At 38.9% G+C, this 18,907-nt stretch overlaps 5 protein-coding genes and 1 non-coding gene across 8 annotated transcripts; 3 read left to right on the forward strand and 3 right to left on the reverse strand.

Annotated features, from left to right (window-relative positions):
• Positions 1-167: 167 nt before the first annotated feature.
• Positions 168-4,248, reverse strand: LOC103843274 (MLO-like protein 4). The gene is made up of 16 exons (XM_009119978.3): positions 4,151-4,248; positions 3,842-4,032; positions 3,426-3,483; positions 3,125-3,336; positions 2,917-3,033; positions 2,623-2,683; positions 2,220-2,311; positions 2,046-2,120; positions 1,846-1,931; positions 1,687-1,736; positions 1,555-1,595; positions 1,295-1,468; positions 1,184-1,219; positions 1,033-1,100; positions 898-958; positions 168-818 (listed from the first exon to the last, which is right to left on the reverse strand). Exons 1-16 carry the CDS (start codon positions 4,221-4,223, stop codon positions 363-365), a joined length of 1,851 nt encoding a protein of 616 aa, XP_009118226.1. The 5' UTR covers positions 4,224-4,248; the 3' UTR covers positions 168-362.
• Positions 4,249-4,328: 80 nt separating this feature from the next.
• LOC103843275 (E3 ubiquitin-protein ligase MARCH1) lies at positions 4,329-6,847 on the forward strand. Its single transcript, XM_009119980.3, has 3 exons — positions 4,329-5,430; positions 6,095-6,218; positions 6,303-6,847. The coding sequence occupies exons 1-3, from the start codon at positions 4,996-4,998 to the stop codon at positions 6,680-6,682; spliced, it is 939 nt and encodes a 312-aa protein (XP_009118228.1). The 5' UTR covers positions 4,329-4,995; the 3' UTR covers positions 6,683-6,847.
• A 146-nt stretch (positions 6,848-6,993) lies between these two features.
• On the reverse strand, positions 6,994-7,067 carry TRNAR-UCG. Its single transcript has one exon. It is a non-coding gene; the product is annotated as a tRNA-Arg (tRNA).
• A 306-nt stretch (positions 7,068-7,373) lies between these two features.
• Positions 7,374-9,804, forward strand: LOC103843276 (probable receptor-like protein kinase At1g11050). Its single transcript, XM_009119981.3, has one exon. The coding sequence runs from the start codon at positions 7,796-7,798 to the stop codon at positions 9,671-9,673; it is 1,878 nt and encodes a 625-aa protein (XP_009118229.1). The 5' UTR covers positions 7,374-7,795; the 3' UTR covers positions 9,674-9,804.
• Positions 9,805-10,844: 1,040 nt separating this feature from the next.
• On the forward strand, positions 10,845-15,490 carry LOC103843279 (wings apart-like protein homolog). Of its 2 annotated transcripts, none has more exons than XM_033280027.1 (13): positions 10,845-11,452; positions 11,871-11,970; positions 12,070-12,409; positions 12,609-12,721; positions 12,924-13,052; positions 13,186-13,279; positions 13,375-13,467; positions 13,552-14,144; positions 14,217-14,470; positions 14,545-14,692; positions 14,775-14,872; positions 14,954-15,038; positions 15,115-15,490. In XM_033280027.1, the coding sequence occupies exons 1-13, from the start codon at positions 11,028-11,030 to the stop codon at positions 15,196-15,198; spliced, it is 2,556 nt and encodes an 851-aa protein (XP_033135918.1). In that variant the 5' UTR covers positions 10,845-11,027; the 3' UTR covers positions 15,199-15,490. The 2 variants fall into 2 exon arrangements, with proteins under 2 accessions (XP_033135918.1, XP_009118232.1); XM_009119984.3 differs by having other exon boundaries at positions 10,847-11,452; positions 14,957-15,038; positions 15,115-15,488.
• Positions 15,365-18,585, reverse strand: LOC103843277 (uncharacterized protein At4g04980-like). 2 transcript variants are annotated; one of them, XM_009119983.3, is made up of 10 exons: positions 18,444-18,585; positions 18,049-18,363; positions 17,860-17,955; positions 17,639-17,765; positions 17,496-17,564; positions 16,565-17,426; positions 16,323-16,488; positions 16,080-16,244; positions 15,848-16,000; positions 15,365-15,749 (listed from the first exon to the last, which is right to left on the reverse strand). In XM_009119983.3, the coding sequence occupies exons 1-10, from the start codon at positions 18,468-18,470 to the stop codon at positions 15,531-15,533; spliced, it is 2,199 nt and encodes a 732-aa protein (XP_009118231.1). In that variant the 5' UTR covers positions 18,471-18,585; the 3' UTR covers positions 15,365-15,530. The 2 variants fall into 2 exon arrangements, with proteins under 2 accessions (XP_009118231.1, XP_009118230.1); XM_009119982.3 differs by having other exon boundaries at positions 17,639-17,771.
• Between the last annotated feature and the right edge of the window lie 322 nt (positions 18,586-18,907).

Here is an 18,907-nt window from a genome sequence, read left to right on the forward strand (position 1 = left end):
GCAGTGGTGATGAAACAAAGAAATCTTCTCTTAGTGGCTTATTAGGCAAGAAATCAGCAAGAAATACCATGTTGGATACTTTAACTGAGAGAAGAAATCGAAAACAAAGACAAAAAAAAAGAAACAGAAACCATAAGATATGCAAAAAAAAGATCCATCAAGGCACGAGTCCAAATTCACACTCTTATCAAATGAATCAAGCCAACAAAACTGCACCAAACCGGAATGAGAACCTTGTTACCAACAAAAGATTTACTCTGTTACATTGTTACAGTAGTTTATGCTTTTATGGATGTTATTGTCATGTAATTACAACTTTACCAAGCTTCAATAAGGAAGTAGAAGATGAAGAAGAAACAAGATCAAGTCCTCCTAAACAAATCAAAAAGTGTTTCTCCACCTTCACCATTAGTCTCTTCACTCTCACTCCCTCTCCTTTCATTATCTTCTTCACTTTCAACCTCAATCTCAATCTCATCGTTTAAAGGTTGCATCGAACCGATGTTATTGAATGTTTCAGACAGATATTCTTCGACTCTTGAAGTGTATTCATCTTGAGGACTGCTCGATGAAGCTGCAGCTCCGAATATGGACTCTGCTTGGTCTGTGGAGTTTATGGTGATCTGATTCAGCGAGGTCATGGATGAGCTCCTCGACAATGTTCCCACTGTCATCTCGTCTCTCTCGTCTATTGTTGCTGTGTCTAGTGAACACACTGATCTCGCGTGCTTAGACCTCTCTTTCACTCTCTTGCACCAGCTGTGAAGTGAGTCTCTTACATTCTCTGCTATCACAGCTTTCTTGCACCGAGACCCCATCTGTTCAGATGAATCCAGCGAAGTTTAATGAACAATGCTTAGTAAAAGACCTTGATAATATGAAAGGTTTAAGACGAACCTGAGTGACAATGACATTGAGAGGCACAGTGCCATAACTACACCAGAACTGAACAAGAACTCTGCATTCACCATAAAGACAATCGTTAAAGACGTTTAATTGCTTCAAAACTATTATGTGTGTGTTTAAACGCACCCAGAGATGAGGCGGCTCGATATCATAACGTGGTTCTTCATGAAGCAAGATCTTTCCTTGATTCCCCACTGATACATGAGATGAAAGATCTCGTCAAAAATCTGAAAAAACTTTACATAGTTTATTTAAGTGTTGATGCAGGTGCTCTTACCAAGAACCAGATAAATGTTGCCATCTCAAACGCATTCTGCATTGTCAGAAAGTTTATAAGGATCATATATGTGAATTAAACAAGAGTCTCATGGCTTGTAGTTTTGGTTACCTGAAAAATGATAAACTGTATCAGCCGTAACAGAATCTCTGGTTTCCCAAACCAGAAAAGTCCATCACGCGGTTTCACTTGAGCCCCAGCAGTTGTGCCTGTCTGCTGCTCCTTAACCTCCAGAGCTAGCTTCGAGACAACGTGCTCAAGTTTGGTTCCAACTAGCATGACAAGCTTAAACAACAAAACACATGCTCTGAGTGTTAGTGCCTTGTGAATTTCAAATTCTCCACTTGCTTACTCTTGCTCTGTTCACTTACAATGGCAGGGATGAATGATAACCAAAAGTACATATTCAGGCCTGCAACAATAACATTGAATTAAAATGAAATAGCTTATATGCGGAGATAGAAATGTAATTCATTTTGTATTTTATATAACCGTTGAGTTACCATGAACATTTATGCAGATACATACTATAGCGTAAACCCAAAGCGGCCAGCTGTTGATTTATCAAGAAACATTTCATCAGTATTAGCTCACGAAATCTTAAGACTGTAGTTTAAATCAAAGAGTCTTAGATAAATTCTGAATTTTTAATAAAAGCATACCTTATCCCAACGATGCCATGAAACTCATCTTCCATGCTCCGTACCATATACATGTGGAAGTTGTATGTAAATGGCAAGTTATGTTTCTGAAATTTCAAAGTAATGAAACACGAATTTAGTACAATAATCATGCCAGCTACCAGATCGGCTGAGAAGACCAAAGAAGTGTTCCAGTTTATGTTTGAAGGGAAAGTACTCACAGTGAGGAAACCTAACCGAAGCGCAAAGTAGTCAGACTTCCGTATAGAGCCTCTAAACTGCCGCAGGAAGCAAAGCTACAACAACAAAAAAACATTATAGTCTATAGAATGTTCTTTGATAGTCTTTCACAACTGGAGATATGGTAGTTCAAGGTAAAAATGGTGGAGAGTTACCATCCAGATGAGAAAACGATTGTTACTCCAAGGATGAGAGGCATGATGGAAGACGAATGTAGACTGACGCATCATTACTTTAGTCCTCTTTGCTATTGAACAATATCAAGAAGAAGAGGATATATAAAGAAAAATTTAAAGATCAAAGCAGCCAATATGTGTAGTTATAAAAGTTTACTGGAATTGACTAGATAGTCAAGGCGAAGAGATAATTGCAAATGCTGAATAAAAGCATTACCACGGCTCAAATGAGTTTATGAAATGCACAACCTAGAAAAAATTAGTTTTACGTTGTTCCCAATCCTAAGACAGGACTGTTCCTCATGTGTCTCAAGATGAGATTCATCAAAGAAACATAGAAACCTTTACTTGAAGGAGAAACAGAAAAGTTCTGGCATTTTACCATGGATATCTGCTTCAGCCATTACGATCGCTTGGGCTTCCCATTTTCTCCAACTGTAAATCTGTGTCACATGATTAAAATACAACACTGTTACCATGTTCTATCTGCATCACATTAACAATAGTATTTGTGAACAGATGAAAGATAAACTATACTGTACATAACAGCACAATATATTTGATTAAAAGGTGAGAGCAAGTATAGTATATATGTGGTCCTACCCCGAGCAACATAGAAATACCAAAGAATAAAAATGTAACACTCATATGCAGATTCAGGAGCTAGAGTGTGTACCTTGCTCATGGCTAAACCAATGGCAATGCCACTGTACAGAACATGAGTGATACCCAGGACAAATAAGAATCTCAGGAGTTGCTCGAGACCCTCATACGACACAAATGGTTCACGGCCCTGACATTGTATCCAAGTTCCAGTTCATATATATATCATTAAAAGTAAAAGGAATAGTGAATGCTTAGTCAATAGATAACTAGACACTTACATGACCACATTGATGAGGGGCTCCATGATGTGGTAAGGAAGTGTTGCTTGTAGAAGAGGTGTGTTCCAAAAGAAGTTTCTTATGGATTCCATAGTCTTGCTCGGAGCAAATATAGAATTTACTGTTGAAAAGAGAAGAGTTTACACAGATTTCTGATATCCATCTCGCGCTTTGTGACAAGAGCAGTGATATAAGCCCCAGCAACATCAACTCTACCAAGAAATTTTAACAAGTCAATATCTATAAACGAAGACAGCACATTTACTATTTCCAGCACAACTTATCAGGACCACATACATACCTTCTTTCATCTTCTCCAGAGAAGTAAAAAGTGCCTTTCTTCTTGTCTTCTTTAACCACTGGAATCACAAAAGGACATAAATTAGCGTCTCATCTTCATCTCATGGACCACTTCAGTTTTTTTAAAAAAAAATCATCATGTAATAATAATGACTTTTCCTAAAGTGAGAACATAAACACTTCTTCTAACTTTCAAGACCTAAAAGTGAGAATATCAACACTTCTTCTCCTAACATTCAGCAATCCATAAACACAAATCCCGAAGAACAAACAAACATCTCTGACCATCAAAATTCTTGCTTTATAGTACCCACTACCCAGTAACACATAGAACACACTCCCTGTTCATATACTCATTATCCGAGCTGAGCATTTCAACAAACACTTGGTAGACATAAAACAAAAACAAGACCTCACCTTTCCGAATCTGTAGATGGCTCGTTCAACAAGAAAGCAAACGAACACCAAAACAGTAACAACCGAAGCAACAGAGTAAGTCGGCGTCTCTGCGAGAGACCTCCCTTCTTTCATCACATGCTCCATCTCCAGCAAGCAAAGTCTCCACAAACTTTTCTTCCGAAAAAGTTTGAGAAGCGATCTGCATCTATCTGTGTGATTACGTTGGAATAATAATTTTTTTTAGCTTTTTAATCTTTGCTTTCATCATTTAAATGAGAAATAAATAAAATAATTTAAGGAGGAGAGAAAGCTCATGGAATGCTGTACCAAGTAGAAACCGCCGCACATGGCTGCTTCCTCTTCTTCTTCCTCTCCAACGTCTTTCATTAATGCCTCTCATGTGCTTTGTCTTAAAAGTCGTTGTGAACTTTTAATAATGCACAAGAGCTGGCCTTGACCGACCGGTTTAACCGCTTAATCCACCATCTGATAATTAAAATCCCGGTTCGGTTTATGTATGATTAAAGAACATTGTACTAACTTTTCCCACGATCTTTTTCCGGTTGACTAAGATTCAGGACTTGACCGACCGGTCAACTGTTTCATCCACCATCTGATATTTATAAATCGGTCAGCCATCTAATCCACCGTCTGGTAATAAAAATCCGGTTTGATTTACGTCTGATTGATTTATTTATTGTAATAATATTGAGCTACTAATAGACGGCGGTTAATATTATAAGTTACGTGTATCCCAAGATGTCTTTAATCACTGAGATTAACATAAACCTATATATTTAATTAATGCTAAACATAACAATATTATTTAACTAATGCTAATCATAACAGCACGGGTTGATGGCGCAGTTAGTTAGGTCGCTGTGGTGGCGCAGTTGGTTAGCGCGCGAGTCTCACAGCTATTGAGTGATCTCGAGTTCGAGAGTTCGAACCTCTCTTACCCCATAATATTTTTCGTCCTCCTTAAGCCTCTCTGTTTCTCTCTAGCATTGACCTTTTCCAGTTTTGTCCTCTCTCCACTTCTGTAATCTTCTTACATCCTCACACGATTTTTTTTATTTCCGACAGACCACAAATTCAGACATCGGAGACGCTAATTTCATTTCATTTCATTTCAATTCGAATCCTTTCGATCTCTCTCCAATTGATCAATAATGCACGGTGAAGTACAATTGCAGCCACCAGATTCTCAGAAGCTCAGTGATTCCGCTCCCTTATTAGGAACCTCTCCATCATCGTCTTCTTCTTCCGATCACGAGATAAACGCTGAAGAAGATTTGGAGAGTGGCGGCGATTCCGCTACAGCTCCTTGCTGTCGCATCTGTCTAGAGAACGATTGCGAGTTGTTAGGAGATGAATTGATATCGCCGTGTATGTGCAAAGGCACTCAGCAACTCGTGCATCGCTCGTGTTTAGATCATTGGCGTTCTGTTAAGGAAGGGTTTGCGTTCTCTCATTGTACTACTTGCAAAGCTCAGTTTCATCTCCGCGTTGAGCCTTTTGAGGATAACAACTCTTGGCGGAGGAAAGTTAAATTTAGAGTGTTTGTCGCTAGGGATGTGCTTTTGGTCTTCTTCGCTGTGCAGACTGTGAGTATCTCTCACTTGTCTGTTGTTATAAACTGTTATTTTGACCTGGTTACTGTAATTTAATTACACGGTGTGGGAACTTGATATTGGAACCTGATGAAAGTGATTGGTTTTGTTTTTTTGACTTGCCATTGTTGAAACCTTGTCTGAAAATTATAGAAAATTAGTGTTTAGGCAGACCATTAGACCGATTTTTGGAATGTCCAGACCGAATTTTTAAAAAATAGTTTTGAAAAATCGTATCGCTTATACCCAATTTGCCGACTATAGGAGCATCCTAGACTAATTTTTAGAAGACTTGTCATCGTACAACAAATAGCTATGCGGTAGTTACGTATCTTATAGAAAATTATTGTTTAGGCAGGAGATTAGTCCGATTTTTCTGAATGTCTGACCGATTTTTAAGTAATCATTTTTAAAAAAATCGTTTTGCTCATACCCAATTTGCAGACAAAACGGGCAGATAGGTGCGGCCTAAACCGATTTTTAGAAAACTTTGAAAATAACAAAGTAAGAAACTTTTAGAGACCCTGAAACTAAGAAGAAGATAGATTGTTGACACTATATGTTATTGCCGCGTAGAGTTTGTCTGAAAATGTCAAAGAAAGTAAGAATCTTTTGGAGACCTTGAAACTAAGAAGAAGATTGCTGACTGACACTATAGGTTATTGCCGTGATGGCTGGATTTGCATACATGATGGATAAAGACGGAGAGTTTCGCAACTCTTTCAATGATAATTGGGATCGTATATTGTCTAAACATCCCATCCCCTTCTACTATTGCATCGGTGAATCCTCAATCTTTTTTTCATAATTTAGTAAAGCTAAACACGCTGTTAATAAAGATTTGGTGTGTTCATGAATCTTATTAGGGGTTGTGACCTTCTTTGTGCTGACTGGGTTTCTTGGCCTCGTTCTACACTGCTCTTCTCTCAACGGTAATGACCCGAGGATGGCTGGTTGTCAGAACTGCTGTTACGGATGGGGGATCTTGGATTGTTTCCCTGCGTCAATGGAAGCTTGTTTCGCTCTTGTTGTTGTCTTTGTTGTTATATTTGCGATTCTTGGTTTAGCGTATGGGTTTCTTGCTACGACTATGGCTATTCAGAGGATATGGCAGAGGCATTACCATATCCTCACTAAGCGAGAGCTCACGAAGGAGTATATTGTGGAAGATCTTCATGGATGTTACACTCCCCCGAAGCTGGATGCTGAGCACGAAGGAAGATTGAAAATGCTGAAACTTATGTGACCTTGCTCTAGTTGCAAATAAAAGGTTATATGGAGTTTGTTCATGAATGTCTTTTGTTACGCGGTGATAATAAGCAATGAAGTACGTTGTATTTCTCTATATATATGTATGAGATGAAGCAACACTACTGCTTTAGTAGTGAGTACTAAAGATATTGAGATCAAAGCTATAGAGTCTGTCACTCAAAAAGCTCAACTGAGAAGGGACTAGCTTTCCTTAACAGTGGCGAGCATCTGGCAAGTGAAAGATTACAAAGTTATGCAGCTTCAAAATTTCCTAGAAAACTCCAAAAAGGAAAATAATAAAAATTGCGACCACAGTGGGAGTCGAACCCACGACCTTCTGATCCGAAGTCAGACGCGCTAATCCACTGCGCTATGCGGTCGTTGAATGTTTTATTGCATATTGTTTAATATAACATATGTAGTTTCTGTAATCCAATATTGAAATCATTGGAACAAATGGATGGGCTGAAGATGATGCACTTCTGTTCAACAAAACATATGTTTCTAGCCAATTAAAGCCTTAAGCTTCACAAGAATGACAATAAACTAAAAAATATGCAAAAGAAGACAATTTGTATTATTCACATCAAGAATCATATAGAACAGTTCACTCTAAGAAACAACATAATAATTTGTAAAAATAATAATTAAAAAACAACGTTAATAATTTGTAAAAATAAGCCTAAACCGTATTTTCAAACCTTTACCTTTAATAGCTTTCTCAAATCCATGAAATATCACAACCTATAGATATTGACATCGATTTACTCGTTAAAGCCTTTATTATTGATCGTTTGTTTAGCAAAAAAAATACGATTATTGATCGTTGTATATTCTTTTTTAGTTTCCCATGTTACGTTGTTTTCTTTCTTACAGCAGTAATGAAACGTGGTCATTAGTAGAATATACAATATATTATCTTCATAGTCAGACAGTGTTGGCAGTTGGAGGTGGGGACAAGCTCTGAGCTTCCACGTTGTTTCCAAAAGTCAACAGATCATAGCAGCCTCTTTGACCAACCTCAAAACGAATTCAACTTTTTGTTCTCATCTCCCACTTTCATGTCCAAATCAATCACTCACTTTTCCTCACAAACCTCAGATTCTCCATGATGGCGAAACCAAACCTCCGTTTCCTCCTTCCCCTCCTCTTCGCCTTGGTCAATCTCTCAGCCTCCGCTCCATCTCCGCCACCGTCGCAGACTTGCCCTCTAGACTTCAGCCACGTCACGAGAATCCCATGGAACACAACCGACTGCCAAACCTACGACAGATCAGTCGAGAGAAAAAACAGCTGCTGCCAATCAGTTCTCACCCTCGTCGGAATCCCCATGGCTCGCCGTCTCAAACAAACATCAAACTTCCGTCTCCCCAACCTCGCCACCTCCATCTCCTGCCTCAACGACCTCGAGGAGAAGCTCGAGTCCCTCTCCCTCCCTCCCAACCTCACCTCCCTCTGCTTCGACCCCAACCAGTTCGTCATCAACAACGAGACCTGCGCTGGGATCCAAACCACCAAGGACTGGACCTCCCGCCTCGGCTCCACCACGGCGCTCGACTCCGCCTGCGCCGCCGGTTTAACCGATCTCACCCGCTGCGACGCTTGCGTCGCAGCTGGCTTTCGCGTTCAGACGCAGCTGATCACTCTCGATGGTAACAGCTCGCACGGTGTCTACTGTTACCATTTCGCCGTCCTCTACGCCGCTGGTATAATTAACAAGAACGGGCCCGAGGGGGATGACGCTTTGTCTTGTCTCTTCTCCTTGAGCTTGAGAACTCCTTTGAGCTCTAAGAAGAAGAAACATAAAGTGGTGGCGCTTGTTTTAAGCTTAACCGGAGCTGGCCTCGCGGTTTTGGCGATTACCGGTTTGTATCTCCGGTTCGGTAGAGTTGTTAAAAGAGGAGAAGTCGGTTGGGAGGAGCAAGAGTCTAGACCGAAGTGGAGACCGAACACCGGTTCGATCTGGTTCAAAATCGAGGACCTCGAGAAGGCTACCAACAGCTTCTCCCAGAAGAATTTCATCGGTCGAGGCGGGTTCGGTTTCGTCTACAAGGGGGTGTTACCGGATGGTTCGGTTATCGCGGTTAAGAAGGTGATAGAGTCTGAGTTTCAAGGAGATGCGGAGTTTCGTAATGAGGTTGAGATTATTAGTAATTTGAAACATAGAAACTTGGTCCCACTTAGAGGTTGTAGTATGGTTGATGATGAGAGTGGGAGTCAGAGATATCTTGTTTATGATTACATGTCTAACGGGAATCTTGACGATCACTTGTTCAGTACCAAGACTCTATTAACATGGCCGCAGAGGAAGAGTATCATTCTCGATGTAGCTAAAGGGCTTGCTTACTTGCATTACGGAGTTAAACCGGCTATATACCACCGTGACATTAAAGGTACAAACATATTGTTAGACGTCGAAATGAGAGCGAGGGTTGCGGATTTCGGTTTAGCGAAACAGAGTAGAGAAGGGGAGTCTCATCTCACCACCAGAGTGGCCGGTACGCACGGTTACTTGGCTCCGGAGTACGCGTTATACGGTCAGCTAACCGAGAAAAGCGACGTGTATAGCTTCGGAGTTGTTGTGTTGGAGATAATGTGTGGAAGGAAAGCTCTCGATTTATCTACCTCAGGATCACCGAACACGTTTCTGATAACGGATTGGGCTTGGTCGTTGGTGAAGGCCGGGAGAACAGAGGAAGCTCTTGCGTCGTCTTTGTTGAGAGAGGAGCCTTCGGGGATGTCGAATCCGAAAGGGATCATGGAGAGGTTCTTGCAAGTTGGGATCTTATGCGCTCATGTTTTGGTTGCTTTAAGGCCGACGATATTGGATGCGTTGAGAATGCTTGAAGGAGACATCGAAGTTCCTCCTATTCCCGACCGACCGGTCCCGCTCGCGCATCCTTCGTACCGGATCGATGGGAACGGTTTCACTATATCGCCTGCGCTTAGCGGGCTACAAATACATTCAGGAGATATGCTTAGATAAATTTTAGATCAAGGAGAGACTCATGTGTGGAGTTTGGATTTTGTTTTGTAAATATTTTGAATGCAAAGATCACATTGTGTAAACATATTACGTTAGAATTTAATAACAGCACGTAGTTCCTATTACAAATCTATTTTATTTAAACTAGAGACGAAGGCTTAGGTAGTGCACGTATTTCCGGTGACCGAATGAGGATTAGGTAGTGTAAGTCCAAAGGTGTTTTGAGGCACTTGCAGCCTATGCACCACAATTGGCAGTGGTCCTTATTGATGCACCTTCTGCTCACTAGGTGGTCCTTTGGCATCAGCAACCATCACAATTTGCTTTTTTTTTTTTATTTGTCGATTTTTAACATATAAATGGAGTTGACAAAAAAAAAACTCTTGAGTGGAAATTACATTAACTAATATTAAAATCTAGAGATAAGTAATATTAAATCGATCTTTAAAATTACTAGATTCTGAGCCGTCCTTCTTTAAAAGTTATTAGATTCTCGGCCGCTCTTCTTTAAAAGTTATTAGATTCTGAGCCGCCTTTAAAATGGCGAGTATATTTTTTGTTTTACATTCTTTTAGAAATTTAATTTTTATATATGTGTTTTTATTCATATTTGTGTTTTTCTTTGTATAATATTAATAATTTTTTTAAATAATTGTATTAAAATAGTTGAATCACACATATATCAATAGATCATGTTACTGTTTTTTACTAGAATATATTCCATAATACATAAAAAGAAATAAAGATAGTACACAATTATTATTATTTTTATTTTTTTCACCTAAAACAATATTATTAAAATATAAATTTAAAATTATCCAGTCAATTATAAAATAAACTATAAAATATCACTGGTTACACATTTTTTGATAAGAATAAAATTCAAATTAAAATATACTCTCTCTGTTCCTAAAAGATTGATGTTATAGTTTTTCACACTTATTAAGAAAACATTTAAAATTATATTTTCAAATACATTTTTTTTCTTGATTAAATATTTCCAATAATTTTTAATCAATGAGATTTTATTAAACATGATTATATTTTTTGAAAAATATAATCTTTTATTAATTAATATCTTAAAAATGTAAAAAATATATCTTTTTTGAAACAAAGTTTTTTTGATAAATAAGGAAGCGAGGGAGTAAAACATCAAAAACTTTATTATTATACGATTTGATTTTAAAACATGGAAACAACGGCCATCGCTTTTGTGGCTGCTCTCTCTCTCTCTTCTTCAACTAGAAAGAGATCTCAGGAGCTCTGTTAGTTATTCTTTTATTCCCAAAATACCCTTCCTTCGACTTCTCACCTAAAATCTCCTCCAAAGTTCACAAATTCAACGATCTCGACGATGATGGAGAGAACGTACGGACGCCGCAAGCCGGAGATCCCGCCGAGAACCCCATCCAACTCTCTAAACGACATCGTTTCGCAGCCGGAGTATCTCTCCTCCTCTTCGTCCCCAGACATCGAACCTTTTGATTACCCACTCGTTCCTTTCTTCAGCCAAGAATCGTCGTCCACTTACCGAGAGGATTATCCGGGGCCCGTACGGAGGGAGAAAAGAGCGAGGAACCGTCGTGAGGCTTTTGCTATGACTTCCACGTTGCTAGAAGCGCAGGAGTTCGGGGAGCTGATGGAGCACGAGGACGAGGTTAACTTCGCGCTTGATGGGTTGCGGAAAGGGCAGCAGGTGAGGATCAGGAGAGCTAGCTTGTCGTCTTTGCTTGCGATTTGTGCTTCTCAGCACCAGCGTCGCTCGTTGAGAGCTCAGGGGTACAGCTTGAGCCCTAATTTCTTAGATTCTTCGGGTTCTCCGTTACTTTTAGCGTTTGATTTCGTCCAATTTATCACAAATTTTGCGAATTTTCATGTGGGTTTTGCGAAAAGGCATTGCTTTAGGTCTTCTGGATTAGGGCACAATTTGGAATGGATTAGATTTTGTGATTTAGAGAATTATTTGCATTCTTATAGGTTTTAGTGAATTGGAATGGTGTATTATAGGATAGGGTTTGTATCATGATGCACTCCAAGTTAGGTTTTGGGAACATGTTTAGTTCCTCTCAAAGGACTTGTAGTTTTGTATTTTTATCATTAGTTAATTCATTAGTTGAATCAATGAGAAGTACCAGATAGATGCTAGTTTTATGACATCTCACCAAACAAAATTTTCCCTAATTTTGTGTTGTGACAGGATCTCTCAATCCATAATTGATGCGATATTGAATCTTAGCCTTGATGATATACCAAGCAATCTTGCCGCAGCCACCCTTTTCTTTGTGCTAACTGCTGATGTAAGTGACTAGCAGGTGCTGTTTGATCTTTTGATTCACTTTGGCTACAGTTTCACCTTTTTTTATATATTACTCTGCCAATTTATTTCATGGTTCCAGGGTCAAGACGAGCACTTTATGGAGTCACCCAAGTGCATCAAGTTTCTGATTAAGTTGTTGAAACCCGTGACTGTTACTAGCACCCAAGGGAAGCCGCCGAATATTGGATTTAAGCTCTTATCATTACTTAAGGATGTTGATCCAGCACGGGATGCAGTGAAAGTGAATGATCCGAGCTCTAGTGTTATACTTTCAAGAGTTCAGGAACTTCTTGTTACTTGCAAGGAGATGAGATCTGTTGATAGCTATACAACTGAAACAACGAGACCTGAACTGAGTACGAAATGGGTAGCTTTGTTGACTATGGAGAGGGCGTGCTTATCCAAAATTTCTTTTGATGGTATTTATCTATCTTTTGCCTCTTTGTTGGAAATGATGACTAGCCAACTTTTGTTGGAGATCATCTGAGAATTGATAAAGATAGATAATAGATAATGTTCTCTCTAGTGATTTATTTTGCTTATCTAGATTCATTATACCATTGATTCTACTGCGATTCTTTGTCTATTGTTAATAATTATTCATTTTCCCCCACCCAGATACTTCTGGTTCTGTGAAAAAGACCGGAGGGAATTTCAAGGAGAAACTGCGAGAACTAGGAGGACTTGATGCAGTCATTGAGGTTGTTATGGACTGCCACACTGTTATGGAGGTGTGAGTCTCCTTGTTCTTTTCATCTGCACCATAATAGAATACAAACTTTGGTATCTAACTGCCTAGGATGTTAATAACTTGTATAAAGCATCTTAAATTGATACCTTTGTAACCTGCATTAATCGTCTTTGTTTGCGGGAAGTTTGCAATTGCATAATGTTAGATTCAGCGAGAGAATCTAATACAGATTCTATATGCAGCGCTGGATGGAATATGACGCACTCTCCGTCCAGGATAAGAAAGATAACCAGCATAAGCAGAGTCTAATGTTGCTCTTGAAATGTCTGAAAATCATGGAGAATGCTACATTCCTCAGCATAGACAACCAGGTATCTCTTATTTATATTGGTTGCTATATTTATAACAAAGTTTTGGATATTCTGATGTTAATCGGCTGTTATCAAGTTGCAGTGTATACAACTCAATATCTGAGATAATATTGCCGCTAATTTTGTTTGCCAGAGTCATTTGCTCGGATTCAAGAAATGTTTGGGTTCTCGTGAATCCCGAATGTCTTTCACAGAGCTCACGATAAGTGTCATTAAGATGCTTTCAGGTTCGAAATTGATCCCCATGTTTGGTTTGAGCGCATTATGACTTCTTATCGTTATATCATCTCGTAACCTGATAGCTGGTTCGGTTGATGGCTAGGTCTTCACCTGCGTGGAGGGTTTTCAAGTTCTCACAGTAACAATGTAAATCCTCACTGTTCAGCTGGTGGTATATTGAGAGCTGATCGTAGAGGTACTTATTCTTACAGTTACAAAATGAGTCTCTATCCCCTTCGTATCTCTGTTTTTTATATGTTAAACCAGTTCTCTTTTGCAGTGAACGATGAGGTCGTGGCAATCAGTTCAGATACATGCTCAAGTTTTGGCTCTATCTCCACGAGGAATGAAAGCGTATCCCAGAGAAGCCATACCATAATCGATTTAGATTCTCAATCAAGTGTTTCAGGAAATGAGCCCACTACGTCAACGACAAGACTCGGTTCCACCATCCCTGCTTCGTTTGCAGGCAGATTGGCGTCATTAGGTAGTGACATTGCCAGAAGTACATCAAGGACTAGTCAAGTTGGAGAACCAAGTTGTAAAAGAAACGGAAACTTTTCATTCACAGAGGAAAACGAAGATCCTTTTGCGTTTGATTTGGAGGATTCTGAACCTTCCAAGTGGGCATTAGTATCTGTAAAGCAAAAGAAATCCAGAGCTCAAAAGAAGAAAGGATGTCACAAACAAAGTAAAGATGAATGTTGTTATCAGCTGCACTCAAGCCAAGAGGAATCATCAAACCATAGGGTAAATTCCGAGGAAGAATCAAGTGACAAATACTATATATCTCCGCAAGAATCTTCTTCTACAAATGACATCGATGAAGAATGTCTATGTCTTTTATCTGATTGCCTTCTAACAGCTGTTAAGGTAATCTCCTTAGTCTTCTAATGTCTTTTTGCTGGAATAGCATCAATTTAGTTCATGATTATTCATTTGCAGGTTTTGATGAACTTAACAAATGATAATGCTGTGGGTTGTCGGCAAGTTGGTGGGTGCAGAGGGCTGGAAAGCATGGCTGAATTAATTGCCAGACATTTTCCGTCTTTCACCGAATCACCGCTTTTCAGTGAGATGGAAGAAACTGAACGTTTCCATCAGAAGAAAGACAAACATCTTACAGATCAGGAGTTAGATTTTCTCGTTGCCATCTTGGGTTTGTTGGTTAATTTGGTTGAGAAAGACGGCGTGAACAGGTACGTAAGAACTTAATACCATCATGTGGTTGAGTCAACAGAAATTGAACTAGTCGTACTCTATTTATTTGTAGATCACGGCTTGCTTCAGCGAGTTTTGCTATTACAAAACCAGAAGGGTTGCAAGAGAGTGAACCGGAGATGATTCCTTTGTTATGTTCAATCTTTCTCACCAATCAAGGATCAGAAGACACCAAAGAAGAAACAACTTCTTTCACCTTAGTGAGTATCAGCATCTAACTATTTCTTGCTCTACTTTTGAGATCCCCAGAAAAAGTAAACCTGCTTCCTTTTTGGTGTTCAGGATGATGAAGAAGCTGTTTTAGAAAGTGAAAAGGAAGCGGAGAAGATGATTGTGGAGGCATACTCTGCTCTACTACTCGCGTTTCTTTCAACTGAAAGGTCTTTTTCATTTTCAGTTGTATTATATGTTATAATATATCTAATCTTTCAAGAAACTAAACATGTTCTTGGATTCACTAGCAGTACAAGTATACGCAACTCCATCAGAGACTATCTCCCCAAACGCAATCTAGCTATTCTTGTACCGGTCTTGGAGAGATTTGTGGTATGTGCCTCTTTAACATATTATGACTGATCTTCTCGAGATCCTTTAATGTAACTGTGTTCTTTGTTTTGTTCAGGCATTTCACACGACTCTGAACATGATCCCTCCGGAGACACATAAAGCAGTGATGGAAGTGATTGAATCCTGCAAATTACCGTAAAAAAAGCAAATAGAAAAGGGCAAATTAGTTCTTCATTCGCCTTCTTCTCTGTACAGCTGCGAAAAAAAGACTTGGAATGCTTTGGGGTGGTGATTACTGACTCTGGGGATTATTATACTGTGATTCATAGTGATCATGTTGATGTATAATATAAGGATACAAGTAGTATGTTGGATCTTTTCCTTTTAGAGTTTAATCACGATGTTTGTCTCAGCTGCCTTTTACTTACACACTCCATTCTTTTGTAGTTTTCTTGATACACATAATCATATATACAAGTTTGATTTACAGACATTTTTCTTACAAATTGTTATATATTTTGAAGTCGTGAGTCATTGGTTTTTGAGGACTAATTCAATCTCACTACCCAACTCTCTAGTAAGCTTATCAGCTCGGTCGTCATGTCCACCAGCAAATATGTAAACTTTGTATGCAAAATGAAATGCTTTCCACAACGTTTTAGCAAATCCTAGAGTCTTATTCTTGATCATGCTACTCTTTGCCTTGCGTGAGTCTGCAGTATGCGATGCGATCTTTGCTTCTCTTTTTTCCTGTGAGTTTTAAAACCAAGAGATTCCGTTTAATAACGTTTGATCAAATGTATGTTGTAAGTTTTAAAGGTTTTATATCTTGCAGTTAGTCCTCCTACCTTTAACGCAAGTTCAATGCAACCTGATGAGATATCAACCATTGATTCTTTGATCCGAGTAAGGATACTGTAGTCGAAAGGGATGTTATGTCTCTTGAACGTCTTTTCATCTTCTGCTTTGATCTGGTCTAGAGTCTCAATCTCTCTTCTGATCTGTTTTCATCATTACTCTTCAGATATCAATTCATTACGTGTGGAAGAAGAAACAACCATAGCAATTCCTATGACTTGCCTTTGAAAAGTAACGTTCAGTCTTGTCAAAGAGTAGGTTCGCAGGAGACTCAATCTTCCAGTTCTTGAGCTCGTTGATCATACCCTGCAGCTTTGAGTGCAACGCAGAAGCCATTCTTATAGCATCAAGTTTATCCTCCGGGAACCCTTCACATCTGGCTAGAACCTAACAAAGTTCAAACATCTTTCATGTCATCACAAAATAATTAGGTACATATCTAACACTTCTCTTGTTGTCACTTACCTGTCTTTCATCTGTTAGTTTCTCAAGAACTGATTCTATGTACAAGTGGAATCTCTGAAGCTCAGTCATGTCCTTACTCTTGAAACTGGAGATCTCTGCTTTAAGCTCATTGATTGCTTTCATATACATTTTCACATCTGCTTCTATTTGCTGAAAATAAGGTGACCTGTGTTACCAAAAAACATTAAGCCAAGTATCAGTTTTATACCCTTGTTGTTTATAAGAATGTTATGTGGTTTTACTTCTTTTTTATCTCAGCAAGAGCATCAGCCATTCCTTGCTTTCCACCAACGCCTTTGCTTCCTCCTCCTCCTACTCCACGTGATCTTGGTTTTGGATCCTTACCTTCGATTTTCGCCTTGAGGAATCTGTAGAGTTCCCCTAGTTTGGTTGATCTCTTCAGTTTACCAGTTGCTTTCTTGGCTCCCAAGCGAGGTGGTGGAGGTGGTGGAGACCCTGATCCTTTTCCTGGAGCCTTTAAAAGTGGTGGTGGTGGCAGTGGTGTTGCAACCCCTGGAGGTTTAGGAGGTGCAGCTTGTCCTCTTTCAGCAGTCATTGGAAGTGGTTGAAGTGACGGTAGTGCAGCATTCCCTGGAAGTGGAGGAGTTAGAGCCAAAGATTCCGGAACAGTTTCAGATTCCTCTGAAACTTTTGAGTAGCTTTTATCCTCAGGGGTTGCTTCATTTGCTTTCTCCATCTTCTCTATCCTCTCTGTTTCACTCTTCTGTTTCTTCTTTACACTCTCATTATCACCATCACCATCATTGCTCTGAGCTTCTTTCTGGCACATCCTCTTTTTGATAGTGAGTTTCTTCACATTGATGGGAATCAGTACTACAAGCGCTTGCATTCTCATATGTCTTGGAAGATTTGAAGCAGAGATTTTAATGTCTCTAACTTTACTAGATGGATGCAGCACCGTTCTTGGTGTGATCGGTTGCTTAGTGAATGATTCTGATGGCAATGAGGCTCGCTTGCTAGGTGTTTTACTCTGAGAAGGAGTATTAACCTTTGGCTTCTTTTCCTCAATGTTGATCTCAGTCATGTTGAGCATCTCGTTGCTCCCTGTAATAAGTCCATCTAATGCAGCTAAAACTTTTCCCACTGCAAGAAACTCAATAAGATCCTACAACATATACATGAATTGAATTATAACTATCTCTTTTTCTTTACATTTTTCGATCCGGCAACATGTCAGTCGACGCCTTAGCAAAGAAGTTACTTGTTGACTACACTCCTCACCTGTAGAACTTCTTGTTTAATGAAATCATTGTTCAGAAAAAAAAGAGTTGCATAAAACTTTTTGGAATGATTACCAAGTCCATCGGACAGATTCTTCCCAAGACTATTACTGTTCCTGTACTTGGATTTGGCGATCCATTCGTGGTCATCGATCCATGAATCTCCAATTGATTTCAAAGTGTTGTAAAATTGGTCAAGCAACTGTTGCTAGAGCAGTTTTGATCAAAGGAAAAGAAAAAAGTTTGTTAGAGCTTAATTAATGTAACTTAGTCATGAGATGAATTCTGCATGGAACCTTATCAGTATCTGCATGTCTTATATCCAGGAGACACGAACTCTCAACAATCTCAGGACAAAGCTTGTGAAGATCTTCCATGGTACGCATCACCATCTACCAATAGGCACAAAATATGTAGGAAGATAAGATCAACAAAATATCTAGGTATATCAGTTCTTGATAAAATATTATCCCACGTAAACTGACATTGGTTATGGAACGATAACCGGTGAGAGGCGGAAGGTCAATGATGCCCCTAAATGTGATAATCTTCCTTCGAAGCTCGAGCATGTGATTGAAATTTCCGTTCCATTTGCTAGTATCGCAGCTCGAACTTGAGATGTTTGTTGTTTCTATGTTAGCATTTTCTATATCTTCAACCAACGAAGCAACACGTCTTGATGTTTTTTGGTTAAGGGATGGAGATCTAGACGCCATGATCGATGATGGTGGAGAAACCAAGGAAGGTTTAACATCTTGTTTGGTCTTACTACTTGTAAGTAATGCTTGCCCTTTTACAGGCTGTAACAAAGTTCACAACAAATAAAAAGAACATAGATCAAATCGATGATTAAAAACAATTGGTGAAACTGTGGTTTTACCTCAACTTTATGGGTTCTCACACTCATCAACGGAGAAAGCGATAGGAATGAAGGGTGTGAAGCTTAGAGTCGTTACTGTTAACGCCAGCGCTCCACATCTATCAGAGCACCTCCAAGGGAAGTTCTCCTCTAGAGTTTTTCATCTAAGAAAATAAAAACAAATGAAAAAGAAAAAAAGAAGAGTATCTCAATTAATGATTTATAAGATATTCATGAAATACTTCTAAAATCTTTGTTATTTTTAATTGGTTTCTTTTTCTTTTTATATTAAATTTATATAAATAACTAAATTATATTAAAATATAATATTTTTGTTTAATTATCTTGGTTAAGATTCTATGACTGGACTTGCTCTCCTCACTTATCCAATTTAAACACATGGCATCTCCTAATAGATTTCCAGACATAAGAAGATACAAACATAAATGGTAAAACTGTTTTATTTCTTTGTTTTTTGGTCAACA

This window comes from Brassica rapa, chromosome A09 (genome assembly GCF_000309985.2).
Source record: "Brassica rapa cultivar Chiifu-401-42 chromosome A09, CAAS_Brap_v3.01, whole genome shotgun sequence".
Classification (NCBI taxonomy): Eukaryota; Viridiplantae; Streptophyta; class Magnoliopsida; order Brassicales; family Brassicaceae; genus Brassica; species Brassica rapa.

What these genes read in the sequence shown, in the direction of transcription:
- LOC103843277 (XM_009119982.3), bottom strand. Translation starts at nt 18,470, where the DNA reads ATGAGTGTGAGAACCCATAAAGTTGAG. An exon ending in GACATGCAGATACTGATAAG is followed by an intron (nt 17,772 to 17,859) that starts GTTCCATGCAGA and finishes AAACTGCTCTAG; the next exon opens with CAACAGTTGCTTGACCAATT. An exon ending in AACTAACAGATGAAAGACAG is followed by an intron (nt 16,245 to 16,322) that starts GTAAGTGACAAC and finishes GAACTTTGTTAG; the next exon opens with GTTCTAGCCAGATGTGAAGG.
- LOC103843275 (XM_009119980.3), top strand. Translation starts at nt 4,996, where the DNA reads ATGCACGGTGAAGTACAATTGCAGCCACCAGATTCTCAGAAGCTCAGT. An exon ending in TCTTCTTCGCTGTGCAGACT is followed by an intron (nt 5,431 to 6,094) that starts GTGAGTATCTCT and finishes CTGACACTATAG; the next exon opens with GTTATTGCCGTGATGGCTGG. An exon ending in CCCCTTCTACTATTGCATCG is followed by an intron (nt 6,219 to 6,302) that starts GTGAATCCTCAA and finishes GAATCTTATTAG; the next exon opens with GGGTTGTGACCTTCTTTGTG.
- LOC103843274 (XM_009119978.3), bottom strand. Translation starts at nt 4,223, where the DNA reads ATGAGAGGCATTAATGAAAGACGTTGGAGAGGAAGAAGAAGAGGAAGC. An exon ending in TTCGGTTAGGTTTCCTCACT is followed by an intron (nt 1,932 to 2,045) that starts GTGAGTACTTTC and finishes TTGAAATTTCAG; the next exon opens with AAACATAACTTGCCATTTAC. An exon ending in CATGGCATCGTTGGGATAAG is followed by an intron (nt 1,737 to 1,845) that starts GTATGCTTTTAT and finishes ATAAATCAACAG; the next exon opens with CTGGCCGCTTTGGGTTTACG.
- LOC103843279 (XM_033280027.1), top strand. Translation starts at nt 11,028, where the DNA reads ATGATGGAGAGAACGTACGGACGCCGCAAGCCGGAGATCCCGCCGAGA. An exon ending in GAGAAAGACGGCGTGAACAG is followed by an intron (nt 14,471 to 14,544) that starts GTACGTAAGAAC and finishes ATTTATTTGTAG; the next exon opens with ATCACGGCTTGCTTCAGCGA. An exon ending in CGGTCTTGGAGAGATTTGTG is followed by an intron (nt 15,039 to 15,114) that starts GTATGTGCCTCT and finishes TGTTTTGTTCAG; the next exon opens with GCATTTCACACGACTCTGAA.
- LOC103843276 (XM_009119981.3), top strand. Translation starts at nt 7,796, where the DNA reads ATGATGGCGAAACCAAACCTCCGTTTCCTCCTTCCCCTCCTCTTCGCC.